Source organism: Galeopterus variegatus, unplaced genomic scaffold (genome assembly GCF_000696425.1).
Source record: "Galeopterus variegatus unplaced genomic scaffold, G_variegatus-3.0.2 Scaffold625, whole genome shotgun sequence".
NCBI classification, from domain to species: Eukaryota; Metazoa; Chordata; class Mammalia; order Dermoptera; family Cynocephalidae; genus Galeopterus; species Galeopterus variegatus.
Window position 1 is genome coordinate 105,481 of NW_007726736.1, and position 14,256 is coordinate 119,736.

Consider the following 14,256-nt stretch of genomic DNA (forward strand, 5'->3'; position numbering starts at 1 on the left):
CCCCCCCCCCCCCCCCCCCCCCTGCTGAACCAGCCTCAAATAGGGAAGTAAGGATTTTGGAATTTTCAAGTTTTCCCACCACTGAAGCACACACATACTAACACCACACATGGGAAAAAAATAAAATAGTTAATAAGTGGCATTATTACAAATCTCTAGTTTATTTATATTAAGTTTTCCTAACTCACATCTTTACTAAGGCTTGCCATGGCTCTTCAGACACTTCAGACCTGTTTTTTCACCTCACCTAAATGACCCACAGTAGACACTGGATAGAGGAAAGAAAAGGCCATTTTAACAATTCAGGTAAAGACTTCAAAATCATGAAAATCAGCATGGGTATTTTCTGCTTTCTCCAAATGCCTGGAATGTTTTTCCTATGTCCATCCTGTGTACTTCACTGGTTAGTTTTCTCTGCCTCCTCGCCCACCAGGCTGTAAGCATGTGAGTGTCTATTCCTGTGAACGCCCCAGGGAATAGAGATGAGAATGACAATCCCTGCTTTTAAGGAGCACATACCAACCAGAGTTCAAGCAAGAGAAAGGTCGGAATGTACACATAGGGCACTCCATGTGGGTTGAAATGAAGAGAGAAGTCTGTGAAGCTGACACCTACGGAGCCTTTGGAGCGAGGTTTGACGGGGGAGAGGAGGAAAGACTGAGAGAAGGCACAGGGGCAGAAAGGACACGTCCAGTTTAGTTTGGCTGGCACAAAGGTACTTGTAAAAAGTTGTCTGTGAGGCCGAATTCTTGACTTCCAAAAAGAAAAGATTCTTTACTTTGGTGGTTAAAGCTGGGGGGCAGAGGGAAAGGACCACCAAAGGCTTTGTGCAGAGAATAAAATTGGAGCTGTGCTAGAGAATAACTGTGCAGCATCAGGTAGGATAAATGACAGGGGAGAGGGTCTGAGGCTCAGAAAACTTCACTCACCAAGCCTAGTGACACACGCAAGTATTTCCTATAGAAACAAACATCTTGACCCAACATGCCAAAAACCACAGTTCCGTCTATATAAATCAAGGCTTTTGGAGAAAAAAAGAGAAAGAGAGGCTTAAACAGATATTTTTAGTTCAAGTTCCTGGAACCTGCCCCATTTTGAGCAAGTTAAGAGCAGTGAAACAATTCCCAAATCCAGTAACAATTCAAGTCTCCCAATCATGACCTTCACCTTCCCTGAGCTGTCATTACCAAGGAATTATAAAGCAATTGTCAATTCACTATAAATAAGTTCCTACCTGCCACTAAATCCACTGAAACCTCATGATGGGCGGAGAACCCACCACAGGGCACTAACGTACACCTACTGCCCACACTTAGAGTGGTGTGAGCATACTGCTGGGCAATGGCTCCTTGCCCACATCTCCAGCTCACTGGGGTCACTATGTGGATGAAACAGTCAACTCTATAAGGTGCAACTCTAACCAAAGCCCTCAATATGAATCATCTATTTTCTTTCTAGGTCCAGACTGCTTGCCTCCACTAGCTGGGGAGGGAGAGGCCATATGAGTGGAGGGACCCAAAGAAGGAAAATCATTATTAACGTCTTGATGCCCACTGAACCAAAGTAGATAAAAATTTCTCAGGACATGTTCATTCAAACCACAGAAATGGGCTACTCCAAGCTAATTATGGGACAATTTATCACACATTCACTCAATATGGAACATTTACTAATGACCATTTCCTGCAACAACAAATTCATTTGGAAACTGTACACTGTAGAAGGCAATCTTGTGACTTTCTTCTAGTTGTATATAAAAATACATATCAGTCTGGAAGTCAGGCACAAACAGTGGTACAAAAGCATAAACAGAGATACCTTATCAAAGAATGTGCTCATTTCATATTGTAGAACTCCTATCTAGATTCTGGTTTTTGGAAACTTACTGCTGGTTCATTTGCTCTGAGAGGTTTCTTCACTACACCTCTCTTTCATTCCTACCTTCCCTGCTAAAATCCACTGAATGAGGAATACTTAGTATGGATCCACATGGAACTAAAAGCCCCAATTTAATTGAGTCACATGTAACAGCACAGTGGCTGCTGGCTTAATCATCTCATTTAGCCTCATATATTTAGGGACTGTCTGGGTCTGAACTGAAGCTAGAAGTACCCAGCATGTCTTCTGGAATCCAATAAAAGTTCCAATGTATGTCTAAAAGCCCCATGTATAGAATCTCTGATTCTAATAAATGAGATTCAAGGGAGGAAGCAGGGGGAAGAAACTTGGACTGGAGGCAGGAGACTGGCCACAAACCAGATGTGTGCTTCCCTTTCCTAGTTTGTAAATGAGGGGGTTGGGCTAGCAGAAATCTAGTGTCCCACCCAGCTGACACTCATGAACTCCATCTTGAAGTCCATTTCTACACAGGCTTGTCAGACTGGGTCAGACAAAACTTCCTAACCACTTTGTGTCAACAATTTAAAGTGGTTTTAACATATTTCTATGATGCAGTTTGAGGTTTCCCTCTCTCTCCTACCCCTGAAAGACTTTCATTTCACTGGTGCAGACTGCTTGGCCAAACTGATGGCTGCTGAGGTTTAAAAATCTAGTCACTGGTCTGGTGAAGACATGGCCTTTGAGTAACCTAGACCAGGGCACATTTTTCATTAACAATGTTAACCAAATAGAAATGTAATTTTGTTAGTTTTTCTATAGCTCTACTTAAACTCTGAAACATGAGATTGTGCAAAAGTTACATGAGAAAATCACCCATCACCACTAAGTTAAAGACTTGAATATCTGAGTGTTCCAGCGCCTCAAACTCCCACTACAGTCATTGATCCTCTTGGCAAGGGACTCAATGTTAAAGTAGTCTGGTCTTGCAGCATGTTTGTGCACCAAAAAGTAGATTTCGAAAGATCCAGCACTAGTCATCACTGTCACTGCCAGACTCACTCAACTGCAAGTCATTTCCTACAAAAAGAAAACAGAATCAAACCAAAAGCATAGAATTTCTCACAATTCTTTGACTGCCTTGGCTCTTACACTACAGTAAAACCTTGTTAATTCAACTTAATTAGGGAGAGAACTCAATTTGGCTCAGTGAAGGAAAAAAACTGGTGCAGTCAACATTTTTTTAAAAGAAATGCTATTTCTGGTATCTGCAAAGCACAGCAATACTGCTTATTAGAGTAGAAAAAATGAGGAATAGGCTAGAAAGCTTTTAAATGGGTTAACAGCAAAAAAATATTCACAAATAACTGATTCACCATTTGGAAGACTTGTTCGCGTTAAGTTACTTTATAAAAGCTGAGAGGGTCCTGTAACACCAAGGGCAAGGGTTTGGATACTCCCATACTGGCCAGCCGCCAAAAATAAAATAAAATAATAAAATAAAATAAAAGCTATGAAAACACCCAGGTAGGCTTCCCATAAAGAAAGCTGAATACTGTTTTAATGAGTAATGTGCTAATCCAATATCCCCTCTGGTATACCTCTCTTGGATATTCACAATATTTTAAACCTCAAATCTGAACTAAAGAGTTTTATAAAGCCTCATTCTTGTTTAGTGCGCAGAATTTAGAAATGAAGTATTCAACATTTCAATCTAATATAAAAGGTATAGATATAACTGAACCCCAGCTGATACCACTTAGATTAAAAAACAAAAGTAAATTTCTGTATTTCTGATTGCTAACCCCTAGGCCAGTTCTTCTCAAACTCTGTTCTGAGAACTCTGGGGCCCCTGAGACCCTTTCAAGGGGGTCCAACCCTGAGGTCTTTCTTTTTCTACCTACCTACCTGTGTCATGCCAGATTTTCTTCACATAATTCATCCTATATTGAAGACAGGGCACATTCTGGCAGCGTTTCAGAGTTTTTGGTTGTCACAGTGGAAAGAGGATTGATACTAGCATCTAGTGGACAGAGGTCAGGGATGCTCTTAAACATTCTACAATGCATGAGGCAGCCTCCCACGACAAAGATTTATGCAGCTCAAAATGTCCATAGTTCCAAGGTAGAGATTATCTTTGTCTGGTCCACAGTAGTTGAGTTAACTAGGTTAGCTTCCTCACTGTTGCCACCAGACCTTCTGACTTCCTCAAAGGAAGGAGCACCAGGGGAGAGCATTTATCAAGGTTCCAGAAAGAGAAAATCATAGAGAATCAGCCCTCTCCCTACCTCCAAAATATAGAAATTTTTGTTTTTGTTTTACCATTTTACTTTGGTATCAACTGCATTAAAAGCTACCCAGACATTTATAATACCCCTTCCTTTCCCTCTTGCCAGAGGCTAGAAGGTCTCCGAATATATCCCAATGGCATAGGTTCCCAAGCCTGTGGGCTGTGGGACATCATGTTCTCTGGAAAGAGTGGGTTCTTTTTTATAAAAGACCTGCAGGCAGAGCACAGCAAGGTATATGCAAAAACAAAGAGCCTACCTGTTCAGCATTTTCTAGAATTCACAAAACCCAATTTGTGCCAATGGGGAACGGGAAAGAGAAAAAACAGATTTTTTGTCTTGTGCTTCTCTTTTTTACTGTTTGGTAACTCAATCCTTTCTGCTCCAAATTACCTTTGCACGATCTTTTCCTGTGCCTTATGTCTTCAGGTTTATAGAGTCTGGTATACGATAAGTAGAAGCTGCATCTACAGCCCTCTGTCAGCCATAAGGCACAACACACTTACTGAGGGTGTTGATGAGCTGGTTGCTTCCTTGTGGCCGGCTGGTTCCATTGGGTATGGCAGGCCTGCTGTTGTAGGGCTGCTGGTGGGAAGGCTGTGGAGGAGAGGAAGGGCCGTTGTCCTCGCCTCCACTGCTGGAGCTGTCGTCGTCACTTCCCGAGGAGCTCTCCGAGTCTGAGGAGCTGCTCCCACTGCTGCTGCTCATCTGTTCAATGATGTCAACTTCGGCCCTCAGCTCTGGAATAAAATGATGACATGGTCAGCACAGCAACCATTCCCAAGGGAGAGCACTGAAACGTCTGCAAATAGCAAATCGGCAAAACCAACTACAATAAGGAAAAATTTAAAGCAAACTCCTGCTTCTCAATTCCTTAAAAAATGTACAAACGAAATTACCAAAACCAACAAGCAAAAAACCCAACCTGTTTCCAGAGAGATAATGGAAACATTAAATTCACCCAAACTAAGAAACAGAAAAAAATAAGACTTTCAGGATGACTGTTCTGTGCAAGAAATGAATTAAGTCTACTTTGCCTTAATCTACTAAAAAGAAAAAAAAAAGATTATGAATTATGGAATAAAACCTTAAATAAGATATATTATGCTAAGGGGCTGAAAAACATTTGACTAGGAGTTGGAAGGTCAGAGTGCTTGTTTTGGATCGACCTCTAACTAGCAGTGAGACCCAGGTGGAAGTCAATGAATTTTCCAAGCCACTCTGGGAAAGCGAAGGCCAGACAGCCTCTGAGGTCCTTTCCAATTCTCATGTCCCACAAATAAACAGAGGCTTGCAGGAAGAACCATAGCAATTGAAGAAAAATTGTGGAACAACATTCCACTCTTTACATATTTGACTGACAGCCATGCCTATCAGGTACTGCATTTACTGTAGGGAAGGAAAACCATGTTTTATCTAACAAATTCAACGTCATTGAATATATTAAGGATATATCATAGGACACATCAGGAAAGATGCCAGATTTTCCAGTCCAAACATACCATGTGGCTTTAAATGGCTATGACTCCTTTAAGCATAACTGGCAACAACTAACTACTGACGGTCTAATTCCTATTCAACTAAAGTGGGAACTTCCATAATAGCATTCCAATATATATGAAGAAAAAAGAAATCAAGAGGCTTAACAAGTGTGCACAGCACAGAGAGTGGTTCCATTTGCTAAAAGGCAACATTTATATAGAGTGGAAAAGGCAAACTTCCCAAGGCAACTCTATTTTTTTTGGTTTTTTTGGTCCAAAACAACTTTATTTTTCCCTGTCTACTATTATCATGGACTTAATTTTGTTTCATAAAACTTATAAATATGAAATATAATAGTTTGTCTCATAAATTCCAAGAGTCTGGAGGTCTAAAACCATCCACTGTATGGGGGAGACAGCCAAGGTAAGCTTCTTTGTCTTGGGTATGCAATAGAGAGAGCTAAACTAGACCTCCCAGTCTTTCTAGGCCAGTATCCATTTCCACTGGTCCTCATGGCCTCTTTCATATTTATGCACTTTGTGTCAGCACAAGCATTTGGTTATGATACTTTAAGTATTCTTCTAACCTAGACACTACACTAATTTAGAGTTAGAAATATTGCTACACTTGGTTTTCACCCCCCAACACCTAGAATCTTTTCTTTCTCCAAAGCCTTAAAGGTGTGTCATGGAGCTTTAGATGGCAGTCATGCTTATTTAAATCCTGGGCCCCTATGAAGAATGCTGCCAAGATAGCCACAACTCAAGAAACTATTTTTGGACTCACACTTGTCAAATGAGGTAAGTGGTAGGAGCTCCCATCCTCACCACTTCTGTAACAGCAAGTTTTTGCAGGTTTTTCGATGGCAGTGAATGCCCATACTGCCATGTCAATACAGCAGCCTTGTGACCTCCACAAGAACATCAACACCCTACTCCAAGTTGCTATCATGGCTCCAGAAAATGCTCTCTACCTCTTTTGATGTCATCCAGCTGAGGTTCAGGTGAGGGGTTATCTTTCAAAGGAGAAGTTTTGAGTCCAACAGGGGGCTTCGTTGGAGCTCTGAATGGCATAGGCGGTGGAGGAGGAGGTGGTGGAGGTGGTGGTGGTGGTGGTGGTGGTGGTGGCGGCGGTGGTGGCTGTGATGGCTGTGGGGGACGAGAGGGCTGCTGTTCCATTCGGGCCTGGATTTTACTGCTCCCTTCAGCTCTGAAATAAGATATGGACATTAAATAGGAGGGACTAAAATAGTGGATCTCAAATTTGTCCAGGTGACTGAGCACCCAGAAGTCTCTGCAGAAATCCATGCTCTTCCCAGAGCACTACAAAATATTGGTATTTGTAACTTTATCATCTGAATTACTCATTCAACACCCAAGTGTCTACTGCATTCCAGTACTGCACCAGGGATGCAAAAGATGAATAAAATATACTCTCTGCCCTCAAGGAGCTCACATTTTATAGCAAGGAGATAAAACAGATATAGGATACAATGTAATTAAGAAAATCCATTTACCGGTAGAAAATATGACTATTTGACTGTGTGCAATATGAAGTTAAAATCAAATCTGTGAGTTCCTAAATAAACTAGCTCTTGAAATACTGGGCAGCTTGCAAATTTCTACATCACCTATTTGCTCCTTGTTCATTTCATCACATGCCAGCTCTGGCTGGCAGATAAGCAGAGTTCCACCCCAAACTGAGAAAATTCTATCCTTTAACAATTTCTTTTGTAAATGGACTAGCCCAGTGCTTCTCAAACTTTAGCATATGCACGGGCCGGCCCGGTGGCGCACTGTGCTAGTGCGCCGCTTGGGAAGCGCGGCAGCGCTCCCGCCAAGGGTTCGGATCCCACATACAGACTGGTTCCCGCTCACTGGCTGAGCGAGGCACGGGGGCAACACCGAGGGTTGCAATCCCGTTGCCGGACACGGAAAAAAAGACAAAAAAAAAACAAAAAAAAACTTTAGCATATGCACAAATCACCTGGAGATCTCTGCAGATTCTGACCTAGTACGTCTGGAGATTCTGCATGTCTAACAAGTATCCAGGTAAGTACGATGCTGCTAGTCCCCAGATCATACTGAGTAGTAAGGGAATAGACCACAACCATCAGATATTGGAGGAGTAACCGTTGCACTTGGTTCACTATACATAATAAATACAAATAAACAGAGCAGCAGGATAGGAGCAAGGGCTCTGCTGCACACTGACTGAGGTAGGTCTCGGCTCTAAAACTCAATTTAGGCAAGTCACAATCTCTCTAATCCTCAGTCTCTTCATCTTTTTTTTTTTTCCTAAGGACAATAATAGTACCTTTCTCTCTTTTTTTTTTTTGTCTTTTTTTTGTGACCGGCCACATCGCGCTCAGCCAGTGAGCGCACCGGCCATCCCTATATAGGATCCGAACCCGCGGCGGGAGCGCTACTGCGCTCCCAGCGCCGCACTCACCCGAGTGCGCCACGGGCTCAGCCCAATAGTACCTTTCTAAAAATTACTTGCAAAGATTAGATAATGCATGTAAAGCATCTGGCATAGTGCATGGCACATGATCCCCTCTCAATAAATGGTATTTTTTGTGGAATGAGTAAATGAAAAAAATGGCTTGAGAAAGCCTAAATAGAAAAACATCAGGTTGTAAAGTTCTTTAAAATTTAATCACTATATTATAATTACTGTATTGCAATGTAACAAATAGAACTACTTGGTTACTTCTACTAACAGAATGAATTCTGACTTTCAAATAAACTCTGACTGGCTTCACATTAGATATGTAATACCTGTTGAATAAAATATTAGAGTTCACTATTGAAAAAAACAGGCAGTTTTATTTATTTATTTATTTTGTCTTTTTCCGTGTCCGGCAATGGATCGCAACCCTCAGTGTCGCCCCCGTACCGGACCGGGACCGGCAACGGGATCGCAGCCCTCGGTGTTGCCCCCGCGCCTCGCTCAGCCAGTGAGCGGGAACTGGTCTGTATGTGGGATCCGAACCCTCGGGCGGGAGCGCCGCCGCGCTTCCCAAGCGGCGCACTATCCAGTGCGCCACCGGGCCGGCCCAAAAACAGGCAGTTTTATTTTGGTATTATAGTGACCTCAAATATATCTTGTAAAAGAATTAATGTTTTCACCCTTATAAAGAATATATATTTTTCAATTATTCTTTCATAATTATAAGTCTATAAATTTAAATCTCATCCCTTAATGGTACTATATTAATAATCATGAGATGGGTAAAATTTGCTTAATTATAAAGTATATCCCTTTCCCAAATGGCTTCCATGTTTTAGGTCTTAAAAACATAATTTCTTTTTATTGCATTTGAGGAAAAGATATATATATATATTTTTTTTCCTTTTTGTCTTTTTTCGTGACTGGTAACGGGATCGCAACCCTCGGTGTCGCGCCCGCACCACACTCAACCAGTGAGCGGACCGGTCTCTACATGGGAGTGCCGCTGCGCTCCCAAGCGCCACACTACCGAGTGCGCCACTGGGCCGGCCCGGAAAAGATATATTTTATTGATTAGTCTGAGAAGACATAAGTGGAGTTGTTAAGGTTGTCAATACAACACTATGAGCAAGCAGATACATTCTTGTGAAAACTGAACAGATAATAACACAAAGGTTTAGAAACATCATATAAATCTATATCTGGCTTTTCACATACCTTGTTTTCTTGACCTGAATGCTGCTACTGAGTTTTTCCAGCACATATTCACCAGTGTCATGATTGATAATAAGTACACAGTCTTTCTGATAAGGCCGTTTGTTCCCCTTGAACACAGTCATCGGTGGTGTGGATCCCTATTTGCCACAAAAGGAGAAGATGATCAATCAAATACGCCAGTCATGTGTATCAAACCTAATGTCTTGTTTTAGTCTGTTTTGTGTTGCTATAACAGAAATACCTGAGACTGGGTAATTTATAAAGGAAAGAGGTTTATTCGGCTTACGATTCTGGGACAGTTGCATCTGGTGTGAGCCTCAGGCTGCTTCTACTCATGGTGGAAAGTGGCAGGCAGCCGGCAGGTACAAGCAGATCACATGGCGAGAGGAAGCAAGAGAGAGAAGCAAGAGGTGCCAGGGTCCTATAAATAATAAGCTCTCGTGGGAACTAATAGAGCGAGAACTCACTCATTACTCCTCCCTCCCCCAGGGTGAGCATTAATCCATTCATAAGGGATCCACCCCCCTGACTCAATCAGTTTCCAACACTGCCACATTAGGGATCAAATTTCCACATGAGTTTTGCAGGGGACAACACATCCAAACTCCATCAACTCTACCTCAACAAATCTTTTATCAAAGCTACTCAAAAAGAACAGAATGAACTGATTTCTATTTTAACTCCTGGTTTCCCACACAAAAATAATGAAGAAATAATAGAGCAAGAATCTGTGACTATGCAACTGGTTCTAAGTAACCAAGAAAGGTAGTATAAACACTTAAAACTACTGTATGTGTTTCTAAGGGATTGGAAAATGTTACAAATACTGGTAAAGTACAAACAGAAAAACAAACTAATCATTACTTGTATTGCACTAAGTAGAACTATCACTATGAACTAGAGAGTGATACCTATATTTCTTTGTAATTGCAGAGTCCAGGGTTTCCCCCTCATGCCAAGTAACCAACAGAGCATTGACCAAGGGCAGGTCATTATCCTGGTTTGCTCAGAGTTCGTTCATCATGCCACTCATCTGCTTAAACCCTTCAATTGCTCCCCTGTTGCTCTCAGGCCAAGGGATTAAGGATAAAATTTTTTTGTGTGTGTGTGTGTTTTGTCTTTTTCCGTGTCCGGCAACGGATCGCAACCCTCAGTGTTGCCCCCGTACCGGACCGGGGACCGGCAACGGGATCGCAACCCTCGGTGTTGCTCCCACGCCTCGCTCAGCCAGTGAGCGGGAACCGGTCTGTATGTGGGATCTGAACCCTCGGGCGGGAGCGCCGCCGCGCTTCCCAAGCGGCGCACTATCCAGTGCGCCACCAGGCTGGCCCCAAAGGATAAAATTTTTATACCAGCCATCTGGCCTGGCACTACCTGGCCCTTCCCTGTCACTACAGCCTCAAGCTGCACCACCCACCCCTAGGCTGTGTGCTCCAGAACAGAAGGCAACTGGCTTCTCTCAGATACTCAAGCTCTTTCCTGCCTCAGTTTCAACAAGGTTTCAGCCTGCTCCATCCTGCTCCTCCCTCTTTAAATCACACAACCTTCAGATCTGCTGAAAGGTTATTTCCTTAAGGAAGCCTTCTCTGATTTTCTAGAATAAATGCTATATTTTCTTATTTTTATTTAAACTCCAGATTATAAGTTCCATAAGGGCAAGAAATGTGCTTGCTTTGTTCAAGGTTGTATTCTTAGTGCCTAGTAATGGGTCAGCACACAATAGGTGTTCAATTAATACTAGGATTTAAAGCTTTGCTTAGAATAAAAAACTGCTTGGTTCTTTGACTGCTTATTCAGACAGTAAAAATTTAGAGTTGGAAAGGACCTTAGGGACCAGCTACCTAACCCGTTCATTTTACATTTGGGAAACGAAGGTCCAAAGGGAGATGATGTAACTTGCCAAAGGCAACAAGTAATAAACCGAAGTTTGAACAAGCAGAAAATTATTTTTCCTCAGCACAAAGCTTCGCAGGTCTCCCTGTCCAGAGCCTTTTTATTCTATCACCAGCTACCAAGTACATACTATGTTCCGGGACGGGGTTGTGACATGAAATGACACATGTTTATTAGGAGCATCCTGTGTGACCCTTTGGGCTTTGTGATCAACTTGCTGCCTTGGGCGTGTCTTCACAAAAGTCTTTCTCTGCAAAGGTTCTCAATCCAGCTTTTAATGGAGTTCTTCATCCCTAAATTAGCTGAATGTTCTGAACCTGTGGTTTCTGCCTGAGACTATGAGCCTGCACCAGATATAAAGATGTCAGTCCTGCTCTTGCCTGCCTGAACTCCTAGTGTGGCTGCCCCACACGCCTGAACTGTTAGGGCTATACATCAGCAGGGCATCTAGGGCTTTTCTCTTTGGAGTTGCTTGGGAGAAAAGCTATCCATGTCTAAGAGAGGGGCTAGGTGTTTAGACAAGAACCTTGTTTACTTTGCAGCAAATGGGGGGGGGGGGCCCTGGGGAAAATGACAAAGAATCATTTTTAATCAAGTACCTAGATAACATGAGTTCCGCCCCCCTCCCTACCCCTCAAAATTCCTTTTTTCCCCTTATGTTGGCACTTTAGAAATCTAGAAATTTTTAAACAGTAGGAAATTCAAATTGCAATAACATAAAACATGAGGATTCATTTTGATTCTACATTAAAGTATCAACAATGGAATACACTTACAGGGATATGTGGCAGTGTAATTGTGACTTCATCTCCTTTGCCAACCTGAAGCTCTCCTTCACAGGAAGTGTCTATAGATGCTGGCTTAAAATCATCTAAAGGGAAAGGAAAAAAAGCATTTTACACACAATAAGAGCTTCCTGGGCGTTTTAATTCAGAATTAAAATTTGCATGATTCAGGTAAATGGGAAATAAAAATGATTTAGAATTCTTAAAAAACTATTTAATTATAGAAAGCTTCACTAGAGAGAATAGTATATAATGAACCACTCCCACATATACTACCATCCAGCTTCAATAATTACCAACTCAGGGACAACCCTGTTCTATTTACACCTCTAGATACTTCTCTGACCCCCAATGGATTATTGGGGGGGGAGAGCGGGGGAGCTAGAATTTCCACACCGTTTTACTGAGTAAAGATTATTCCCTTCTCTCAAGGGACAGATGAAAATGCCTCATTATCCATAATAAGATGTTTTTACTAGGATTATGAGGATCAAAAGCAACAAACACATGAAAAAGAGTCTGTGATTGTAAAACCCCATGTGAAATATGAAAGGCCATAAAAGCTAATTTCACTTGGCACAGAAACTATCAAAATTAGGATTTGCCACACTCAAGTTCCATAGCTTTGACAAAGACACTTCTGTGGATGTTTGGAGCAGACAGTTGAACCGTATATCCAAAGGGGATATTCTGTTAGTGTTTCTGAATTGCAGTTAAAGTACAACATAAGTAGCCATCTTACTTCACATTAACACACCTGCCTGTGCACTGCAGGTCGGGTATATACGTGAACTCTCTCATTTAAATTCCACATTGCCCTTCACTGGAGGAAAACACCAACTTAGTAAACTGCTCAGGAAAGGATGTTCTTATCACATTCCAATATCCTCTCTCTGAGAGAGCTGGATCTGTCAGTAGGAAGCACAGTAAAGGCATGGCAAGTGACCACACGAAGATGGAACTTCATAATCTAACACACCCTCTTTCTATGTGTTGAGTCACATCTATTAGCTCCTCTGACAAAAACAAGTCTTAATCAGTGTTAGCACTATGGGAGACCAGAAGCTTGTGAATCATGGAGGGATGCTCCATCAGCCAATTCCTAACAGCCAAATCTTTATCCAGGACATGAGTGGAAGTGCCCTCTCTCAACAGAGTCTGTAATCATGCGGAAAAAGATCCAGCATAATAACTATTTCGACATTCCTGCGCCTGCTCTCCCTCTTCTGTTTCCAAACATAAATCAAGTTTTAGCCCATTCCAGGCTCACAATTCTAATTTTATCCTTCACCCACGAGAGACTTGGTCTGGAGGAAAAGTCAGGGTGGTATACGTGACCTAAAACGAGGCACGGAAAGAGGGAGGAGGAAGACTCTGATGGAGCGTAGGGGGAATGCAGATTCTTTGGCCGTAGGGGATGGAGCGCAGCGTCATGATGGCCAGAACCAAGTCGGAGACGGAAAGCTGAGAAAAGCAGAGAATAGAATAGAGTAGGAGGCAGTGGATGAGGCTCACAGCAATGGGAAAAGTCTTTTAAACGCGGGGAATCCTGATGAGGTAATGAGAAAAAAGGGGGGTGGATTCGAGGGAGAAGAACTGGACCACGATAAAGACGGGGGAGATTTGGCTTAAGGGCTGGGGTGGGGGTGAAAAGAGCAGTGATCTTCGGAATTAGTGCTTGGGACTATGAGGTAAAAGAATAGCAGGGAGTGACGAATGGCTTGGTTTGAGAGGAGTGATCTAACAAAGAAAACAAAACGAAAGGAATAAATTGAGGTCCCGGAGGATTCGGGGTAAGAGAGAAGGATTTGGGGTAAGAGAGAAGGGGATTCCCTGGACTTTGGAGGGTCAAGGGAGGCAGGAGGGAGTCGAGACTGGCAAGTGGCGGCCGAAGGGGCCGAATGGAACCGTGGGGAACGCTAACTTACAGCGAATGGTGTGGAAGGAGGCCCGCGGCCGCTTCTCGAAGCTCTCTCCCAGCCGCAGGCAGTGTTCCTCGCGGTCCAGCAGCGGGTTCGCGGTCCCGTTCATGGCCCCGCACGGGCCTCGCGCCCAGACAGGCGCTCTCCCGGGGCGGCCGCGGTCCGAGCGTCCGGCGCCAGCGTCCGGGAGGACGGTGCTCCCGGGACACCGCTCCGGAGCGCACCTAGAGCCGAGCCAGCGCCCACCTGGGGCCGGAAATAAGCCCTCTCCTTCGCGCCCCGGTCGGGGAAGACTCTGAGGAAGCAAGGCCGGGGGACTTCCGGTGTTGGGGAGGGACTTCCGGATTTCTAGCGGAAGTGGAGGGGGCGGTACCATGGCGA

At 43.2% G+C, this 14,256-nt stretch overlaps 1 protein-coding gene across 1 annotated transcript; it reads right to left on the reverse strand.

Annotated features, from left to right (window-relative positions):
• Positions 1-2,778: 2,778 nt before the first annotated feature.
• Positions 2,779-14,251, reverse strand: EAF1 (ELL associated factor 1). Its single transcript, XM_008570716.1, has 6 exons — positions 13,882-14,251; positions 11,945-12,039; positions 9,276-9,412; positions 6,580-6,815; positions 4,631-4,864; positions 2,779-2,916 (listed from the first exon to the last, which is right to left on the reverse strand). The coding sequence occupies exons 1-6, from the start codon at positions 14,249-14,251 to the stop codon at positions 2,870-2,872; spliced, it is 1,119 nt and encodes a 372-aa protein (XP_008568938.1). The 3' UTR covers positions 2,779-2,869.
• Between the last annotated feature and the right edge of the window lie 5 nt (positions 14,252-14,256).